At 37.7% G+C, this 21,183-nt stretch overlaps 1 protein-coding gene across 1 annotated transcript; it reads left to right on the top strand.

Moving 5' to 3' along the window:
• Positions 1-15,882: 15,882 nt before the first annotated feature.
• Positions 15,883-20,321, top strand: Klhl9 (kelch like family member 9). Its single transcript, XM_005335910.5, has one exon. The coding sequence runs from the start codon at positions 16,490-16,492 to the stop codon at positions 18,341-18,343; it is 1,854 nt and encodes a 617-aa protein (XP_005335967.1). The 5' UTR covers positions 15,883-16,489; the 3' UTR covers positions 18,344-20,321.
• Positions 20,322-21,183: the final 862 nt, after the last annotated feature.

The following is a 21,183-nucleotide window of genomic DNA, read 5'->3' as shown; positions in this document are numbered from 1 at the left end:
AAACGTGAGTTTTCCCTGACTGTGGCTGGCTGTGGCAGACAGACGTGTCATTGGAGTCACAGGCCATGTTCTCCAGAGGGACGCCCTGGAGGACTCGGGGAGGGACAGAGGTGCCCTCATCGGGGCGGGGGGCGAAAAGGCCCCCCCACCGGTGCCGCCAACCCGTCTGGTTATGCCGGCTACTCTTTGTTTACTGTCTGGGTTGAGTTTACTGTCTGTCTTTAATCTTTGACTCTGAACTCATGTTAAACGTTTATTGTGTGTGCCCGTGTTTGTGTCACGTTTGTATTGTCTCTCTGCCTTTCAGAATGGCCCACCCTCGGAGTTGAATGGCCCCCAGGAGAGTCCCTCCATCTCTCTCTCTAATCTGCAAAGTCAGAGATATTGTCTTTCAGCCAGGGCCACATGGCCATCTAGATCATGGCTTCTAACCTTTCAGGACCTCTGCAAATCTCTTCCTGCATGGGTGGGGTCCGCGCAGTTTGCTGGGAGGATTTCACCCGGTGTTAGGGAGGATCTGTCCTGTCCCTGTTCCTCCTGGCCCCTCCACCCACCTGTCCTTTCTGCCCCTTTGCCATCTCCTTCCCCAGAAGGGGGGGTGCTCCAGTGGGCGGGGTTGGAGGTAAGTTCGGCGGGAACCACCCCTCCCCCTCCTCTGCTGGCGACCATTTCCACCAGAGTGGGGTGGGCGGGTCAGAGATGAAGTCCGCAAGGGACTGCCCCCTCCCTCCGACCACCCAGCCACCAAGCGAGTGGGGGAAGGTGGCTAGGGGCAGCAGGCCCTTTCCCGCCCTTTTGGAGGCAGAAGGGACCAGGTCCCCAGAGTCTGGGTCGTTGCTTGGGAATGCAGCCCCAAGGCAGGTGGTAAACTTTGCTCCCCTTTGTTAAACAAAAGTAGGAAAATAATGTTTTCTTTCCCTTCCTTAGTCGGCTTGAGTGAAAATAGAGATGCCTGCTGATTAAATTGGTGTTAATTGGCTTTGGGGGATGGGAACCAAATTTTCAGTCACAAAGTTTTGACACTCCCAAGGCTTTTAAAAAATCCCCACTTTGCTTTCTTGGGGAAGCCTAGCACTCAAAATAACTGCAAGCAGAGGATGAGCATTTTGGGAGATGGCTACTAAAAAGTTAGAAAAGAAAAAATATGCCTAGTGCCTAAGGTCAAACCAAACTGGAGGAAAGCTAATCTTGCAAGTGAAAGGGAAAACTGAGGAATTCCCAGCAGCTGCCAGAGCCTTTTTCACTTTGGGGAAATTTCCTCATTTTTTTCTCTGCACTGTAAGGATTACTACTCCACCTAAATGCAGTAAGTCAGTCACACTGAGAATATGACCTTGCATGTGTGTTTGAGAAAGGTGACCCTGCTCAATGACCAGGGTGGATCCAGGATTAGGGTGTATCCTGCAGGTTTTAGGAAGTATGCGGGTTTAAGATAATTTGGGTTTAGGGTGTTCCCAGTTTAAGACAATAGGGGTTTTAGGGAAGATGAAGGTTAAAGATTATTGCTGCTGGGATTAGGGTGCTCCTGCTGCTTGTTCCCGTTGAGTTCTCGTGAGATTAAAATGGGATTGGGAAAAAGCCTCGTGGAGTAGGTGAATTGGTGGCAGAGCATGGATTTCCCCAGAACCTGTTTGTGTAGAGGCCAGTGTGAGTTCGGGAATAAAGGATTGCTGTTTGAATCTACAAGGTGTGTGGTGGCTCGTGATTCTGTGCCAAGCCGAGACATTGGCAGCCCCTATGTGAGGACATCTTGTCGACTCATGGGAAATCTAAGGTGCCGCTGATAGGAGTCATAATTAAATGGAAGTTCAAAACCTGGAGAGATTTTTTTTTCCTTATCTGGTCTGTTTTAAAGGTTATTATAGATTGTTTCTTGGGGATAATCTAGGCTAAATGTGTGTCTAAAAGACGTTTCATTGTAACATCTGGTATCTAAATGAGTTTGAAGCATTGTATAATCTTACAGTTAAAAGTTAGGGTTAGGTAATTGTTTAGTTTGTGGTTTCAGACAATTCATGCCAGAGAACTTAAATACTTAGGATAGAAAATTAAAAGAACTCTACTTCCAAGTTGGCAAGTAACTCCCAATCATTCAGTTTTATTTTTTCATCAATTTTTGAACTGGGTAGCCTAAGGAGATTTCACTAGGTATACAGTGCATTGATTTGGGCAAGGATAGTAAATTATGATTTGGTATCTGTTTCTCTATGTGTAAGATTTAGGGAAAAAAGTGTTAAATTACAACGTTGGTCTGGCTTATTAAAACGACATTAGATACTTAAATAATAACAGTCTTGGAAATTTTCAAAGCTTAATTTCAGATATGCATGTTAGTGTGTGGTTCTCTTTTTAAAATTTTTCAGGCAAATTTAATGTAACTTAATGCTACTCTAGGAACTTCAGAACAAGGAAAGTGGCTTAGAGGACCTAAAGAAATTTCTTCTGATGGTAGAGATCCTATTTCTAGTTTTATGTGAGCAAGTTTTTCTAGTGTAAAAAGATATAAAATTTTGGGAATCGCTTCTTAAATTTGTATCATAATTTTCAACATCCAAACCTGGAAATATAACTTAAGGTTAAAATGCCTTAGGCCTAAAGTGTCTGCTCAAAATAGCAGTTTTTCCCTGCTCCTTCCAGACCTTAGCCAGGGGTTAAGCTGATATGCAAACAGAAGCAGCTTGGAGCTCAGGCCCAAGGAAAAAAAAAAGAGTAAAAGTGTCTTTTTACCTGAACTCAAACTAGACCAAACCAAAAAGTAAATTGTATGGTATTTAGTAACTACTGGCCAGTCATCTTTTTTTTAGGACTCTTGCTTTATCTTAGATTCTGTATTTTTTTTTTTTTTTTGAGCTCGTGATTCTGATCCTACAGACCTAGGTTAATGTTTTTCTGATCAGTAGAGTTTTTTGGAACATTGCAATGGAGATTTCATCTGCGGAAAGCTACAAGGCCTTCACTATTGTTATGTGTGCACACTCTTGTTATGTGTTGTATGTCGGTATGTCTGTATGTGTGTATGTCCATATATCCTGCAGTGATATGACAACTGACAGATGAGGAGCGCTCATGAAAAATTAAAAATGGATCCAAATATCTTTGATTCACATGATTCAAATGGTTCAATTTAGATTGGGTAAACAGATAAAAGTAAAGATGTCTTTAAGATTAAACTTATAAGTTTCTCTAGGTGTTCAAAAAGGCCCTAATAAAATGTTAACTCTGCTTAAATTCAAAAGTTTACAAGTATTGTTTCAAGATGTGAACAGAAGGAGGTTAACAGATGAAAAAGAGAAACTAGAAGGTTCTAGGTATGGATTTAATAGAGGAAAAATGTGTTTCTGGATAAGCGTTTAAGTAAATAAGAGGGTTTAAGTAAGTGATAAAAAACAGTCTGTGTAAGTTGGTTATAAGTGTAAGTTTTTGAACAGGTAATCTTTAAGAAATTAAACAGCTGATTAAACAAGTGCTGTTGTTTTAGAGAATTGTGCTATGTTATTTCTTTAAAAGCCAAACTTGGTTAGCATAAAATCATCAATGCAATTGTGATGTTACTAATGTGTTCATATCTTCCAGGTATACAAGTCTGTAAGGTAGAAGCTTTACAAACTGGTGTTCTAAAGTTGTATGGTAATTTTAGGTTCAAAGAAAAAAAAACATGTTGGAGATTCAATTATATCATTTGTGTTCTATAACTGGACTTGTTATCAGTAAGATATATAAAGTTCTATGTTGCTTTCTACACTGAGACACAATTTGAATGTATTTTTAAGTTAATGAGAGCCTAATCTGGGTAAAGGTTTTATTGTAAAACACAGAAGTACTTTACTACTTTTCTACAAAAGGTTAAAAGCTTTCGGCCTTTCTTTAATTCTTGTTTTAGATGTGATATTATGTTGTGTTTGCTCAAGTTCACAACAATTTATGTAGGCTTTATAAAATGATGTCTAAAAAGCAAAGATCAGCTTCAGAACTATAGTATTTAAGACTGTTTCTGTCAAGTGTGTCTGTATCTGCCAAGAGAGACTGCATGAAGAGACCCACCTTGAGATAAGGCTCTATGTCCCATCTCACTGTATGTGAAAGTGACTATGAAAGAAATAGGCCAGATTTCAGTGCATTTAAGGTTGTGTCCAAAAGTTGGTTTTTGTCACGATTGCCAGGATCTCAAACAGGGGATTATAATGCATAACTCTGCCAGAATTCAAGGTAGCTATTACATAAACTAAATATGTTTTTATCCTAGTTAGTTTTGTTTTGTAGTTTGCTTTTAGATGGTCTAAGGATTGCCTGTTAATGTTTTAAAGAGGTACTGCTTTAAGAACTCACAACCTGGTTTAACTTAAGATAAGGAGTTATCACCTACAGAATAGAGAGGTAGGTACTAAAGCCCAGTACTTAGTATAAGGCTGTTGAAGTTTATTTGCTGGATGTTTAAGATTAAGTTTTAAAATTAAAGTTAAATTAAAGGGGCCAAGAAAACCAATATTTGGCTCTTGCCCTCTGAGTCAGTCTGAATCAGGGAATAGGGTCTTCTCCAAAGGGCTCTGCAACTCTAGGCCACATAACCTCCTCATCAGGGAGATTAATGAGACCAGTGGAGGACAGAAAGCTAATCAGTGCATTTGCTGTGAAGAGGAGGGTCATCAGAGAAGGGAGACATCCCTGATGCTTCTGAGGGAAGGCACATGGTCAAGCAAGGCCTGGACCCATCCTAGCGCAAATGGCACTAGCAGAACTGAGAAGCTGCTATGAAGTTCCCGAGGACTCTCAGGAGATTCAACTGACTGTTAATAATAGATGGAAACAAAGTCAGTTTGACTTGCTTCATCTTAAACACTTAGCAAAGACGGTCGAAGCCAAAACATAGTTATTCCTGGACATTTTAAATGATAATAATAGTTAAATGTAACTTCCATAATTAAGTAGACTGGAGGCTACAAAAGAGATTCTTAGACAGAAATGCCTGATAACTGTCAAAGGGACTGTTAGAGTAGTTTTAGTCTAAGGCCTTTATTTCTAACCAATGCAGGTAGGCTTGATGTTTGCTAGTATGGTGATCCAGCCCTGAGTAGCAGAATTAAAGATTTCTCTATTAGACACAGAGGGCAGTAAAAGGATTTTGCAGGATCAGATGGCATTAAATTATTAGACTATATCTTAAGGGAAAAGACATCTGTAACCCTAAATGTTAGTTGTTGTGTTGACATCCCTGACATTTCTGACAATGTGACAAATATCCTTAAAGATTTACATGCTCAGATAGAAGCCATGTCCTCAGCGACTTTGTCATGGAGACAGTATTTTAGCTCCTGGTTCTTGGTATTTCCTGGTAAAAAACATTGTTAATCTTTGTCTTGGCCTTTATACTCATTGGCATATTTCTGTGCTGTGGCATTTCTTGCTGCATCAATCTGGTTCCAGTACTAATGAATTCTTGTTTCTCTTATAGACCACCTATCACTCGAATGGCCCTCCAGCCTATTACTTCTCAATTGGACTTTTAGCATGGACCACTCGATAGACCCGATATTTTTAAGGGGGACTCCAAACTGCTTGCCCCACATCGTCCCTTTTCAGCCTGAAGAAGCCAGAGAGATCATCTTCGTCCCCCTTCCTCACAGCAGTAAGGAGTTCCCAAATTAGAGGGGGGAATGAAGCTAGATTTAAAGCTAGGTAGTCAGTGTAGTAAAATCGGGGTCTAATACCCAGTGAAATCTAAAATGGAGGCCATGCTAAAAATGATTCCAGGAAACGCAGGACAACGCGTGGTAATCAGAAGGCAATATGCTCCACTGACAGAGATGAAAAATGAGACTCCCCAATAATTATGATTCATTACTTTTAAGATTAAAAGTAGTCAGAAAAAGGAGTGGGGAATGAAAGGGTAAAGTTTCTAAGCTGGAAGGCTTGAATTAAAATGTAAAAGATTAGGTATTATTAAGTTCCTCTGTTACACCCAGAACCTGGAATTCCTGAGATAGTTAAAACAACATCCTACTGGCCATTTAGCCTAGGGCCCTGTGCAGTTTGTCACAGGGCCCGAACCAATCAGTTTGAATGTGTACCCCGCTTAGGAATGACCAATCACCCCTGCCCAAGCTGTTCCCGCCAATGAATTTGCCAATCACATCTCAGAGTTGTTGTTCAATTTCCCCGCGCCTCATGATGATTTGTTCTGATGTATGCAAAGCCCACTGCCCTCTCCAGAAAGTGTGCTTAAGCTCTGCTTGACCTTTGCTCTGGGCTCTGGGCTGCTCTCCCTTCTTGAGTGAGCACAGAGTCCCAGTGCGCTGGAATGGATCCCCAATAAATCCCCTTTTGCCAATTGCATGGAGTAAGTCTCTTGTGTGGTCTCTCCCTCCGACGATTCGCCAAACCTTTACATTTCTTTCTTTCTTTCTTTCTTTCTTTCTTTCTTTCTTTCTTTCTTTCTTTCTTTCTTTCTCTTGGTACTGAGGATTGAACCCAAGGGCACTCAACCACTGAGCCACATCCCCAGCCCTCTTCTGTATGTCATTTAGAAATAGGTCCTCACTGAATTATTTAGGGCCTCACTAAGTTGCTAAGGCTAGCTTTGAACTCAGGATCCTCCTATCTACCTCCTAGCTGCCTGGATTATAGCCATGTGCCACAGCGCCTGGCAGCAATTAAGTTTTATATCCTTTAACTTCAATTTAATAGGTGTTATAATTTGGATATTGAATATCTCTAGAGGTCCATATAGAAAAGCATGGTCGCTAGGGTGGAGGTATTGGGAAGTGGAATTTTAAGAGGTGAGGCCTGGAGAAAGGTCCTTACATCATTGAGGGTGTGCTCTTGAAGGGAGCTGTGGAATCCCCCAGCCTGTTTTGGTTTGTTTTAGAATCTATATGACTGGAGTTCTGAGCACTGCTCTAACAGATGTTCCCCTCTTGATGTACTGCCCTCACCAGAGGACAATCCAATGCAGTCACCCAGTCTTGGACTTCCACCTCCATGACTTTCTACACGTGTCAAAATAAACCTCTCTTTACTTGTAGCCTGTGTCAGGTATTTGTTATGGTGGTAGAGTGTTGACTAATATAGAGGGTAACCTGCCTTTCAGATATTTATACAAATCACCATTTTTCTTAATAAAAAGCAAAGTTATTTCCAATGTGAAAGGTGACTATTTTTCAGTCTTCTCTAGGACTGAATTCCATTTTTTAGTCTGTCACATTTCTGCAGTCAGTACTGAGAGAAGGTTGGGAGAATTCACTGTTCTGCAATATCATAGGAAAAAACAGAGAAGCTTAAGAGGTCCTCTCACATAAATAGAGGTAGAATGGCCCCTTCTATCTCTCTGTGAAAGCCGTCTCTTATGAAAGATACTTTGCTAAGGTTTGCTTAATATATTAATTCTAGATATATTTCCCCTTTATTTTATGATTGAGAACAGATGAAATTCAGAGAGAAGTTAGTGAATTTCTCAAGACCACACATATATCCTGACTGAATCTAGATTCAAATCAGAATCCTATATTCATCATTGTTTAAGTTTCATATTTTGGAATTCTGCTAAGTTTTAAAATATGCTTTAAACCCACATCACATGCAATATTTTGCTTCATTGTCTTCCTTTTATTGTTAGATGCCATTTTACATTTTTTGATTTTCACCTTATTTTATTCTTTAGCTATTAGGGAAAAGAAGTTTACTCTTCCATCAAAGGCTATTATATTAATTTTAATTTGGTTCTATGTGCATCTCCCAGAGTTTATGATAGTCATGAAATTGATGCTCTACAATGCCAATAAAATATTTAATGAGGAAATGCAAGGAATTATGTTATACTAAAGAATAGAGGAATATGTGGCAGTCTATCTCCACTACAAAATTGTGTCTATAATGACAATAGTAAAAACAATGTGACAAAAGGAAAAAGTAGGGAACCAGATTATTATGGTACCTAATCCCTCAAGGCAATTTATATATGGTATTTAGATTTAAGATAAATAATGTATAGAATGCTAATATAGTAGACAGAAGTTTTTAATAAATGAATTATTATAGCCTTCTCCCATTAAGCTTATCTATACCCTCCACCTTCAATGAGAAAACTGACTCCCAATATCTTTCATCTATTTACAATTGTTGGATTAATAATATACCTTTATATTATTAACAAAGAATTGTTAACTAGCTGGGTGCGATATTGCATACCTGTAATCCCAGTGGCTCAGGAGGCTGAGGCAAGAGGATCTTGAGTTCTAAGCCAGCCTGAGCAATAGCAAGGAGCTAAGCAACTCAGTGAGACCCTGTCTCTAAATAAAATACAAAATAGGGCTGGGGATGTGGCTCAGTGGTCAAGTGCCCCGAGTTCAACCCCCAGTAACAAACAAACAAACAAAAGAATTGTTAACTAAACCAAGAGTGGTAGCACACACCAGTAATCCCAGCAGTTCAGGAGGCTGAGGCAGGAGAATCACAAGTTTGAGGCCAGCCTGCACAACTTGGCAAGACCATGTCTCAAGGTAAAAATAAAAAAGGATGGGGATGTAACTCAATGATAGAGAGCCCCTAGATTCAATTCCCAGATGAGAGAAAGAGAGAGAGATAGAAAGAGAGAGAGAGAGAGAGAGAGAGAGAGAGAGAGAGAGAGAGAGAGAGAGAGAATGACTAACTCCATGGAAGACGAGATAAAGGGACCAAAACTAGCTCTTTCTTTAAATTCCCTGTTTCTATCCATGTCACTTCTATCACAGCTGTTGGCTCCAACTTCTAGCATTTTCCACACACAGGCCTCCTCTCAAACTTTGCACTGCATGCCTCATGCCTCTCCTTGGCAATTCAGACACCATAACATCTAGGTAGGGCCCTTTTCCCTGAGGCCTGAGTCCCAGCTCTCAAACCTCCCTCCTCTAAGCTCATGGATACCAGCCTCAGTAAGGGGCTTCCTGTCCTCAGAACAATCTCAGTTCCTCTTTTGAGCTTGTGCATTATGACAGGCCACATTTTTCTCATTGTCTTCCCCACCCAGTCTTGGGAGTAGTACTTTTTCAGATCACAAACATCTGTTTATCCAATTTCCTATATCAAATCTATTAACATAATTGATACCATTTCTATTTTTCTAACTGAATAGTGACCAACACAAAAAAAAATTCAAAGAATCAACTGTAAAACATTGGTAAAAATATAGCATTACAAATATATTTTTGCACTGTTTTGAATGGAAATTATTAGAGCCTTATAAGGGACAGCTGTCAGTAAATATGCATATACAATTTGACTAAGCAATTTTACTTCTAGGTAACCAGACATACATGCACTCTCTCATGGAGAAAAAGGATTTATTTCAGCATTGTTAGGATACCATATGTTAAATATGCATATGCTTAGTCAAATATTTAATTAAATTATATTCTCTCACATACATAAATTTGAACTTATGTACTGCAGTAAAAAAATTGTATAGGTAAAAATTACATTTAAAAGTGAACTGTTGAATGATGTTTATGATATAACATCACATATGTTAAAACTTACACAACAAATATTTTATAGATGTGTATAAACTATGAAGATAGTCAACAATCTTCAAACAGATGTTAAAACTTGGGAAGGGATAGGAACTGGGAATTGATCTCTTGTGGTCAAGGGGAATTGATTTATTGAAATTGATTACATTTTTAAAATATCAGTATGTATATATTTGTAGAATTATAAAAACACTAGCAAGTATTCATTCACCATCATGTCTTCAAGGTCACGTTCATAACAGTTGCTCTGCAAAGTGCTTTTTTCTTCTCCTTCAAATGCCTCTCTCTTGCCTCTTGTTCCTGATTTCTAGCTGATTCTTTTGTTCCATGAATATTTATTATCATCATCACTGTTAAGAATTTTTATTTGTTATTACTATTATAAAGTGGTAGTATTTGTTACTATTTCTGATTATTCATTATGAGATCAACACAGTTAATTATGATGATAATAATTATCACAGCTATGACTACTGTGCCCCTGATGCTTTATATAATTTACTCAATAAATTCTCACAATAGCTCAATGAGATTTTTCAAAGTTGAAAAACTATACTTCATCTTCTTATGAAGATGAAGACAATTGCACAAATTATGCAGCAAGTTGATAGAAAGACTAAGGACAGGGCCCAGTCAGCAAGTTTACAGTTCATCTGGCAAAGACAAGCTAATTGCCTGACTGCATGCAATATTTTGAGATCCATTTTCCTTAAAACTTGCATGGCTTCAGTATATTCTTTAGCCATCAAAAAACATGTATTGGGCTGGGGATATAGCTCAGTTGGTAGAGTGCCTGCCTTCCATGCACAAGACTCTGGGTTCAATCCCTAGCACCACAAAAAAGAAAGAAAGAAATACATGTATAGTCATTAAATTCTGTTTTGTTCAGTAATGTACTTGTGCAGGTTAATATTATCTTTTAATATGGGAACTCTATAAAAACATAGGTTTGAAGTAAGGAGAGCCAGAAGGTCAATGGTGTATTTAATTAGGTAAGAGCCATCAAACTATTCACTGGAATCTGTTTGAAGTGAATCAGAGACTTCCCCTTCACAGTTCTCTCATCTTTCAGGGACAAGACAGAACAGGAACATGCCACTAATTCTAGCACAGGGTAATTAGTGCTTTAAAATCAGCTGTGGCCATCTCTAGACATCTTTAGTGCTATGAGTTAACTCTGCCAAGGAATTAGGGTTTAAGAAAGATGTAGTAATTAGCTAGGTTTTTCGTAAGGAGTGATTAGGAAATTTCCAGGCGGATATGGAGCAAGACTGCTCTTTTTTAACATGGTGTCAGAGGTGGAAAGTGATGTTGTAATCCTTATGCAAGCTATGATGAATATATTTTCTTATAGTCAAGAGATCTATTGCAAAAAGTGAATTTGTGAAACCAAGACAAAAAGAGACATTCAATAGGACATGTACTCAAAATATGATTGTGCTCAAAACTCTTCAGATTTTCAGGCTCCACCCCCTTTCTAGTGTCAGATGGCAGGTGTGTGTATGGCCGGGTGTCATTCACCAGGAATCTAGTGTCTTCACAACAGGCTGGAGGAAGGAATCACATTTTGACTCCTTTTTTTCTCTCCATAGCTGCCTGTGGCCCAAATATGCTACATCCTCCTTAAGTCTGAAGACCCTTTCTCTTTGTAACAAAGACTATGACAATAGGATTATCCCCATATTGGGGTTAAAATTTCTGGCTCAAAAGTTCTCTTTTCAGCTATGGAGAAAATTTTCCCCCAGAAAAGAACTTTCCTAAATCTGAAGCTGATCCTCAGACTTGGTCTCAGGCCCTACCACACGTGACCACCAGGGGCCGCTGTTCCTAGAGAGGGCGTAATCTCAGTAACCATATCCTGCTGTTTCCTCTAAACTAAGTGGTTGCTCTCATATTCAAAAAAAAAAAAAAAAAAAATTAAAGGGCGACTACTTTTATATATGTTTTTGCAAAACCTAGAAGTATTATTCAACTTGTACTTTCTATATGTGCCTATATGGGAAACTTCAAGCCATAAAGCACGACAGAAAAGGAAGCAGCTGTGTAAGACTGCCTGCACAGGTGAAGAGTGAAGGATGAGAATGGCCAGCATTTCTACCTTGGAGAAGGAAACCCCTGCAATGTGGAAGTAAGAGAACAGATCCAGGAAAGCAGCAGATGCCCGGAGCGTGCTGGGTTTCAGAATTAGTAAAATATAATATGTCTTTCCCATTCAACCCCAAGATTCCTCAAAATACCTAATTCTGATTCAAGCCCCTGTGCTGACTGAATATGTCAGACATACTTTTTAATATGATGTAAAACTATTTTTTTAGTCTTGAAGATTCTTACCAGAATTCAAGTGAAAATACACACACACACACACACACACACACACACACACACACACACACACACTTGGTCATCCAGCTATGGAGAAAAAGATGGTACAGTTTTTACACTATTTGACAGAAAAAAAAAAAGAAATGTAATATTCTCATGTAGATTTACATTGAGAAAATAAATACCCATATTTATTAGCAGCTAATTCTGAAGAAGGAACTGTCCTAAATGGTTTTAAATGCACTCATATTTTGTATTCCATTTACCATTTGAGAAAACTGAAGCTCAAGGAAGTTGAATTACCTCTGAGAAAAGGAGTTCCATGCAGAATACCACAGTCACATATGATTTTTAATATGTAGGATTTCTGTGATTGCTTTGAATTTGTTTTCTTATTTTCAGAATTATTCTTCCTTATTGTTGAAGGGCTTGTATTTTTGGTGGCGACATTTGTATTTTCTGCTGGTTTTAGTTTACTTTTTGTTCTTTACCTTAAATTTTCCAGAAGGAAAAAATCTCTGATCCAGTTCCACTTTCCATCTGATGAAAGAAGTTTTTTGATTTAGTTTTAAATTGATGTTGACCATTATAGGACAATTCTAAAGTTAACCAGAAAATATCAGAGAATATAAAGGAAAATTTCATACATTAGCCTTACCAAAAAAAATGTACTATATTATAAAACAGCAACAAAATAAACATGGTGACAGTGAGAAAAAGCAAGTGGCCCAATAGTAATAAAAAAATTAATCCCAGAAATTGTTGGATTATATGTACTAGTTAGAATTAAGGGCATTTTAAATGGTAATAAGGAAGATAAATTTTAATAAATGGTAAAAAGATAATTCCTGGTAATCTAGACAAAATATCAATTTAGACTCTCATAGATAGATGAAAAAATATAATTTAACATAAAAGTAACTTTGAAAAATTTAAAATATAAAAAGGAATTGATAATTTGTAAGTTCAACAGATCATGAGAATGGGGATTTGTTCTATATGCTCAATATTCTGGCACTAGGGGAAAATATAAAGAAAATGAACAGTTGTTAGCAAACATAAAATTGACAGAGTGCATCACAGAAATATTGCTACCATCTGCATAAAAGGTTTATATTCACTTTTTAATAAGGAAGTATAAAAGCGTAATCTATAAGAATAACACAAAACTACAGTTAACGTTATTAACATAAAACCCAAATAAAGAGAATTAAAAATTGAAAACAATAAAATGCCAAGTGTTGAAACCCAATAGTATCTAAGAACTATTGAACAACTATTGGACATTTTACTCTGTTAATCACATTAATAGATATTTTAACCTATTTTATAAAAGAAATAAAATGCTGATAGTATATGCTTGTACAACATTTATTCCTTGCAATCTATCCTTTAAGAAAAGTTTGTAAAAAGGTTACAAAATTATATCAATAATACTACACACATTTTTTCCCTATGAGCTACCCTATTTCCCTTTCCTTTCATAGATAACTTCTCAAAAGAAATTTCTATCCATTTAGTCATTAATATCTTTCCTCTTGTTTACCTTAGTGTATTTCACCCTGAATTCTGCTGAATTAAATCTGTCAAACTAGTCTTTGCTTTTTCTAAATATAAGACATCATATCTTAAAAACAGCTCTTCATAAAGCACCTCTTATCATGACTTTCTCCTGGCTGCTCTCCTCTTATGCTACCATTCTGTTTCAGTGAGCTTTGCAAATTTTCATTCACTTTCCTATATTTCAAAATGAAAGTCCCCAAGATTCAGGTTTTGATCTTCTCCTCAATCTCTACTTACTTTCTATGAGACTTCATTCATTCCCCCAGATCCATAAATTAATGTCTCTAGACAAAGCACTCTCTAAATTCCCTAACTATATGTTCAATTGTCAAGACTGAGTCTCTGCATCTTCAGTTTCAGATGACAGAAGACCTTTTCATAGGCCTACAAAGTTAGCATATAATGAAATTAAAATTAATTGAGTAATATGTTTATTTCTCCTTCAAAAAAAGAAGAAAAGCTCAAGGAAGAGGAAAATTCCAGAAGAGCTGAAATTGTTTTCTTTTACCCCAAAGACAGTCATACAAGTGTTACTTGTAAGAAATTAATGAACAAACTAAATTTCCTTTCTTCACTTTAGGATGTAAAATCAGCCCTCTTATTCAGTTGTCAAGAATAGACAAATACAAAAAGACATGAAAGTAATACTTCAAATAATAAAGAGAAAAATTTGAAACAATAAAGATGATGCTTTTATGTAATTAATACAATGTAAAGGTAAACATGATATCATACATGCGAAAACACTGAAATACAATAAATGCATCAGAATCAAGAGCTAAGTACATGAATAAATTAATAATGTTATCTATGTTGGTCTGATGATGCTAAGGACTGAATGCTTTAACACAGAGTTAATACCACCAACTGTTGTGATAAATTTTATTCATTTAATTTAATGATAAAGTCAGAAAAAACAGTATTTTGAAATGACTAAATGTGGGAGTATGAAGTACATCTGTTCCTAATAATCCTTAAGATCTGATTCCTGAGCTATTAAGTCTTATGGACTGTCTTTGGGGAAGACATGTGGATTTCTTCTTCCTTTTCCTGATGGAGACTGATTCACAGCTAGTAAGGAGTCATTATGGCTCAAGAGAATCCTTCCACCCTCAACTCCTGCACAAGCAGATCTCCAGGACTTCCCAATATGGAATTCTCCAGGCCAGTCATTTCAAGCAACCTCTTGGGCTGAACAGGTTGAAGATCTGCAGGAGCATCTTGTGGTGGTCTAAGTCTTCTGGACCTTGCTGACATCTACCAGAAACAAAAGGGGAAAAATGGAAATTGAGTACATGTTCATCAACGGGAGACTGGTTAAATAATTTATGGCACAGTCAGTAGACAACAACACAATAGTTTAAAAATACAAAAAAAAAAAAGCTCTGTGTATACTAATTCTGGAAGATCTTATAGTAAACAAAGTAAGGTGCAGAAGAGTATGTATATGGTATGCTATTGTTTCCATAAAAATGAGGAAGTATAATAAAAATATGTAACTGTATTCTTGACCTTTACATGGATTTCTATACATGTAAAGAAACTTCAGAAGGATTGAAAACAGTAATAAATTCAAACTTTGGAAATGTTGCAAAAACACTGTGTCCAAGTATACATTCATTCCTATGTCAGAACTTGAATTTGCTCATAATTGAAGAAATGCAAGTTAATAAAATATCCACCAAGAGAAAAACAGCAGATGGAAAATGCACAAATATTGTCAGTGATGATATTTTGGAAATATTGACTGAATATTCTATCAAATGCTATCGAAAAAAGTTAAATTTAGAGTCCCAATTCTAGAAACATTATAGATTCTATAAAACAACCAAGGACAAGTAAGCATATAGGAAGGAACAAATAATAGGCGGAGTAAATTACAGTACACAGTAACTGGAAAATTGTATAGCCATTGAAAAGTGGTGAAAGGAAAACAAAAGCATTAGAAATTATTTAAGATGGCAGGGCTTTGCACTGCAAGCCAAAAATCTAGAATGTATTTACATACTATGACTACAATTTGGTTGAAAGATAAATACTGTTTTTTAAGTGAATTAAAAAATTTGGAAAATATGAACCAAAATTATAATTAAAGTGATTATGAATTAAATTGCGTGGGACAAAAATTATGAAGTGTTTTATGGAGAAATAAATGTAAGCATCCTCTTGCAACTTCCTCCCCTTCCGCCAGATTTCTTCTCAATTTGTACAAAAGCTGCCCTTTATTGTTATTTAAATAAAGGCAGAAGCCAAGAAGTGTAAATCTTAAAGAAAAAGCATGCACTTGGCAAGAGAGAAGGGCTCAGACACCTAGAAAACTAGCAAAGGCGCAGCCTAAAGTACACGCGGTCACTCAGAGGCCCAGGCACTCTCACAAGCTGGAGCGCTCAGACGCTGGCCGTCCGCCCACCCAGCATCACTTCCTCCCCCCCAGCCCCGCCCCGCCCTACCAGCCTTCCGCGCACTCCCCGCCTCCCGCGCACTCCCCTTCCCCCACTCTCGCCCACCAGCAAGGCCTAGCAGCCGCGCAGGCGCAGTAGCAGTGCAGCCGCTCCTAGCCCGGGGGATCCTGGGACTAGGCCTTTCCGGAAGGACCGGCTTGGTGTAAGGGATTAGGCCCGTGTTCCAGACCCAGGTCCAGGCCCGTGTTCCAGGTCCTTGCTTGAAGATACGCTGGTGGCCGCGGTGACGCTCCAGTGACAACGGAAGGCGCAGCGGGCCGCTCGCTGAGGTGCCCGGCCTCGCCACCGACGAGCCTCGGAGACGCAGTACGTGGCAGCGCCTCCCCCTTGGCTCCCGGCGCAACTGTTGAAGGCGCCGCGGCTCAGGCCGGACGAGGTGAACCGGGTCATTTAACTGGCTTCAGGTGATGAATCATCAACCTAACAATCAGATTTGAGGTCCACAGCTCATTGTGGTCCTGCTTCAGGACAGTTTTCTGTGGATGAGTGACTGGTGTGTCCGGAGAGGTGCCGCAGTGACTGCTTGCCCTTGATAAGGAGAGCGAGCTTGCCTGCTCTTTGGACATACTCGTTTCCTGTAAAACGTTCAGGTTCTAACTTCTTTGTCTGACATACATCTCCGTGCACGAGCAAGGCTTTCACATGAAAGTGTCCCTTGGTAACGGAGAAATGGGCGTCTCTGCCCACTTGCAGCCTTGCAAGGCTGGAACCACACGATTTTTTACCAGCAATACTCATAGTTCGGTGGTATTGCAAGGCTTTGATCAGCTTAGAATAGAAGGATTGCTTTGTGATGTGACTCTGGTACCTGGTGATGGAGATGAAATCTTCCCTGTCCACAGAGCTATGATGGCGTCTGCTAGTGATTATTTCAAGGCAATGTTCACTGGTGGGATGAAAGAACAAGATTTAATGTGCATTAAGCTTCATGGAGTGAACAAGGTTGGTCTGAAAAAAATCATTGATTTTATTTATACTGCAAAACTTTCTCTTAATATGGACAATCTTCAGGACACACTTGAAGCTGCCAGCTTTTTACAAATTTTACCTGTTTTGGACTTCTGTAAAGTCTTTCTTATATCAGGAGTTTCTTTAGATAACTGTGTTGAAGTTGGACGAATTGCTAACACCTACAATCTTATAGAAGTGGATAAATATGTTAATAATTTCATCCTGAAGAACTTTCCTGCTTTATTGAATACAGGGGAATTTCTAAAACTCCCTTTTGAACGGCTTGCCTTTGTACTTTCCAGTAATAGTCTTAAGCACTGTACTGAACTTGAACTCTTCAAGGCTGCCTGCCGCTGGCTGAGGTTGGAAGATCCTCGAATGGATTATGCTGCAAAATTAATGAAGAATATTCGATTTCCACTAATGTCACCACAGGACCTCATCAACTATGTGCAGACAGTAGATTTCATGAGAACAGACAATACCTGCGTGAATTTGCTTTTGGAAGCCAGCAATTACCAAATGATGCCATATATGCAGCCAGTGATGCAGTCAGACAGAACTGCCATTCGGTCTGACTCCACCCACTTGGTTACATTAGGAGGAGTTTTGAGGCAGCAGCTGGTTGTCAGTAAAGAACTACGAATGTATGATGAAAGGGCACAGGAGTGGAGATCTTTAGCTCCCATGGATGCTCCTCGTTACCAGCATGGCATTGCTGTCATTGGAAACTTCCTCTATGTAGTTGGTGGTCAGAGTAATTATGATACGAAAGGAAAAACTGCTGTTGATACAGTTTTCAGATTTGATCCTCGGTATAATAAATGGATGCAGGTGGCATCATTAAATGAAAAGCGTACATTCTTCCACTTGAGTGCCCTCAAAGGACATTTGTATGCAGTTGGTGGGCGCAGTGCAGCTGGTGAGTTGGCCACAGTAGAATGTTACAATCCACGAATGAATGAGTGGAGCTATGTTGCAAAAATGAGTGAACCACACTATGGCCATGCTGGAACAGTGTATGGAGGCTTAATGTATATTTCAGGAGGAATTACCCATGACACCTTTCAAAATGAGCTCATGTGTTTTGACCCAGATACAGATAAATGGACACAGAAGGCTCCAATGACTACAGTCAGAGGTCTGCATTGCATGTGTACAGTTGGAGACAAGCTCTATGTCATTGGTGGCAACCATTTCCGAGGAACAAGTGATTACGATGATGTTCTAAGCTGTGAATACTATTCACCAACCCTTGACCAGTGGACACCAATTGCTGCTATGTTAAGAGGTCAAAGTGATGTTGGAGTTGCTGTTTTTGAAAATAAAATCTATGTTGTTGGTGGATATTCTTGGAATAATCGCTGTATGGTAGAAATTGTCCAGAAATATGACCCAGAAAAGGATGAGTGGCATAAAGTTTTTGATCTTCCAGAGTCACTTGGTGGCATTCGAGCTTGTACCCTCACAGTTTTTCCACCTGAAGAAAACCCTGGGTCACCTTCTAGAGAATCGCCTCTTTCAGCACCATCAGATCATTCTTAGATCCAAGGTGTAATACCTTTGCAGTGCATCATGGATGATGACATACTTCCCTTTAATTGTATCTTATAATGATTGGTACAGTTATTTGACAAAAAAGGTAACTTATGTTATTTGTCTTGTTTGGCTTAGTATGTTTGTCAAATGGTTAGCAAGTGCATTCTGAAAATGTATTCAGCACATCCAGCTGTTTTAACACCCGAAAAAAAAGAACATAGAAAAATGTTAAATTAGATGTATTTTTGTGGTGTTACATTAGTTAAATTGTAGGTCACTGTAGTAAATGTATAATTATGCCCATTGTACTTCAGAGTTGTAAGTTTTCATCTGACTGAAAAACATCAGAGGGAAGCCACTCACTCTAAATTAATACACAAAAGGTTGTCAAGTGTTGTTAGCTTCCTCTTTGCATGGTTTTTGGCATATCAGTCAACTGTTCAGGTTGGGTGGTTGTATTCCGAATATAATTTCTTGGGCAGACAGAAGAAGTAGTAAGTAAAAAGATTTACCAGAAGAAGTAGCACTAAGTCAGGATTTGGAATCTATAGAAAAAGAAAAGGAGATTAAACACAAACATGCACACACACACATTCATGCATATTTGTATAAATACACACATAGAATTTTGTGTATGTAGAAAAAAATTAACACTTAAACTATAGTAAAATTGTTCTTAATATTTTTTTTATTTCACACAGTAGCAGTTTTTATTTAAATGGGAATTCGTTACCGCAGAATGTTGTAGTCATATATAGCAGTTAGATAGCTAAGGGCTACAACGTATTAAATTGGCAACCAGATTTGTCATTAAACTTAACTGTTACTTCAGATGAAACTTACATTTTCTGCTTGTATATATATATATATATATATATTTTTTTTTTCCTGTAGAGTTGCTTTTATACTGATTATTTAGTAAAAAATGTTTTCAGATTTTGCTTGGTCAGTTGAACTCTGCTTTCTTCTATCTTTTCAGTAAAATTTATGACACAAAAAAAGCAAAGATGGAAGGATTCTGTGCAGCTATAGGATTTTAAATTCAGTCTCCCAACTTAGTCATTCTGACAGGATTATTTTGTAATTTGGGTTGATTGTCCTGGTGCTGCTCTGGCCCATGTGCATATTGAGCTGTGTGATCTGCCTCAAGGCTGTGGTCTGAGCAAGCAGGAGATACACTCTCTTCTGCATCAAATCAGAAAAATGTCCTTTCAGCTATGTCTCAAGGACAGGACCAACTTCAGATTCCCTAAGAAGCCATCTACAGAAAGTCTAATGTAAAAACACTATTGCCTTGCAAGAGGCAGACCTAAACTAGATCTTTAATATCAAAGAGTATACCAACTAGTTGAGATTACATAGGGAAATTTTAATAGGACTTTACCAACAAGTGGAATTATAAGAGTCCTCTGAAATCAGTGATTCTGAAGTGCTTTCCTGGAATAATTGTCTACTTGAAGAAAAAAAAATTATATAGATAGACCTAAATATCTGTATCTATATAGTCCTATAGCTGGGAGTTATCAGGGTATAAACAAGAACAATTTTCTCTTTATTGACGATTCCATAGTAAAACTCAGGAAACAAAGCAAAAGGAATTGGCTTCCAGGGATCTGAACATTACTTACTGCCCACATGAGTTGATCCATTTTAATGTTTTTTATGATTTCTGCATTAGCAGAAATTTTCATATTTTCTATGTTTTTTTAATGACTTAGTTTTTTATTACTAAAATAGCACATTTCAGTACATTTAGAAAATAGAAAAAGTAGAAATTGCTGTAACTTTGTGTATTGAATAAGCAAGAAATGGCATCCCAATCATTTCTTTGATTATTAATGAGAATGAATATCTGTATTTTGGGTAGCTATGTTTCCTCTTTGGTCAAATGTTCATGTCCTTTTTTTGATATCTATTGGAGTTGCTTTGTTTTTCATACCAAGTTACAGGATCTCTTTATATAATAAATAGAATTGAACTGGCATTTGCTTGCATTAATTTTTTTCAATCTATTATGGTTTAAAACAACTTAGGTCCATTGAGTTAATATTTGAGATCAGACTTGTCCAACTGTTTTGCTCTTTGACCTTTTGGGGATAACTACTACGATTTATTTTTAATGCAATATTGATGTATTACCTTTTCAGTGCTAATTCTGACATGCCAAGGTGATATTGTCCTGCTCACTTTTTAGTCTGTGTAAAATTTTTATTTTATTGGAAAAATATTTTCGGTTTCTATTATATTTGATCCTGCTGCTTTGAAATTAAGTATTGCTTAACCAGGTAAGTTAACCGCTCCATCTACGTCACCTCCCAGCCTGACACACCCCACCTCTTATTTTTTTACTTGCCAGTTTTCTGCACTTGACAGATCTGTTGGCAATTATACAATAGCTGACTGAAGCTGTGCTGATAATACTAGTTAAACTTAGAACTCCTTCCTTACAGAGATGGACATTTTAAGTGGCTTTGAAATGATTGACTAGAAAGAGATTTATTTTCATAAGCTGGTAATTTAAGGAAAAATTTAGACTGGAAAAATATTTAAAGAAGAGTATCAAAAGAAAAAGCAGAACTTGTGAACCTTTTTGATATAAAAATAAGTTGTTTCTATTATAAAGAGTATAGGGAAACTAAAGTAAATAAAAAATTATTCATGATTTCACATGCCAAAGATATTTCAGTGAATAATATACATCTAACATTTTCAAGTAGTTTTTCAAATATGCCAGGCCCTAAACTAAAAGATAGATAATTAAAAAGAAAAAAATACAACTTCCAAAGATACAAATTGCTATCACGACTTTTACTTTTTTTTTTAACCTAAAAACAGTAGAAAATAAC

The sequence above is a fragment of the Ictidomys tridecemlineatus genome, chromosome 4, assembly GCF_052094955.1.
Source record: "Ictidomys tridecemlineatus isolate mIctTri1 chromosome 4, mIctTri1.hap1, whole genome shotgun sequence".
NCBI classification, from domain to species: Eukaryota; Metazoa; Chordata; class Mammalia; order Rodentia; family Sciuridae; genus Ictidomys; species Ictidomys tridecemlineatus.
The sequence above is the reverse complement of the archived record's forward strand: the minus strand, read 5'-3'. Positions and strand labels throughout refer to the sequence as shown.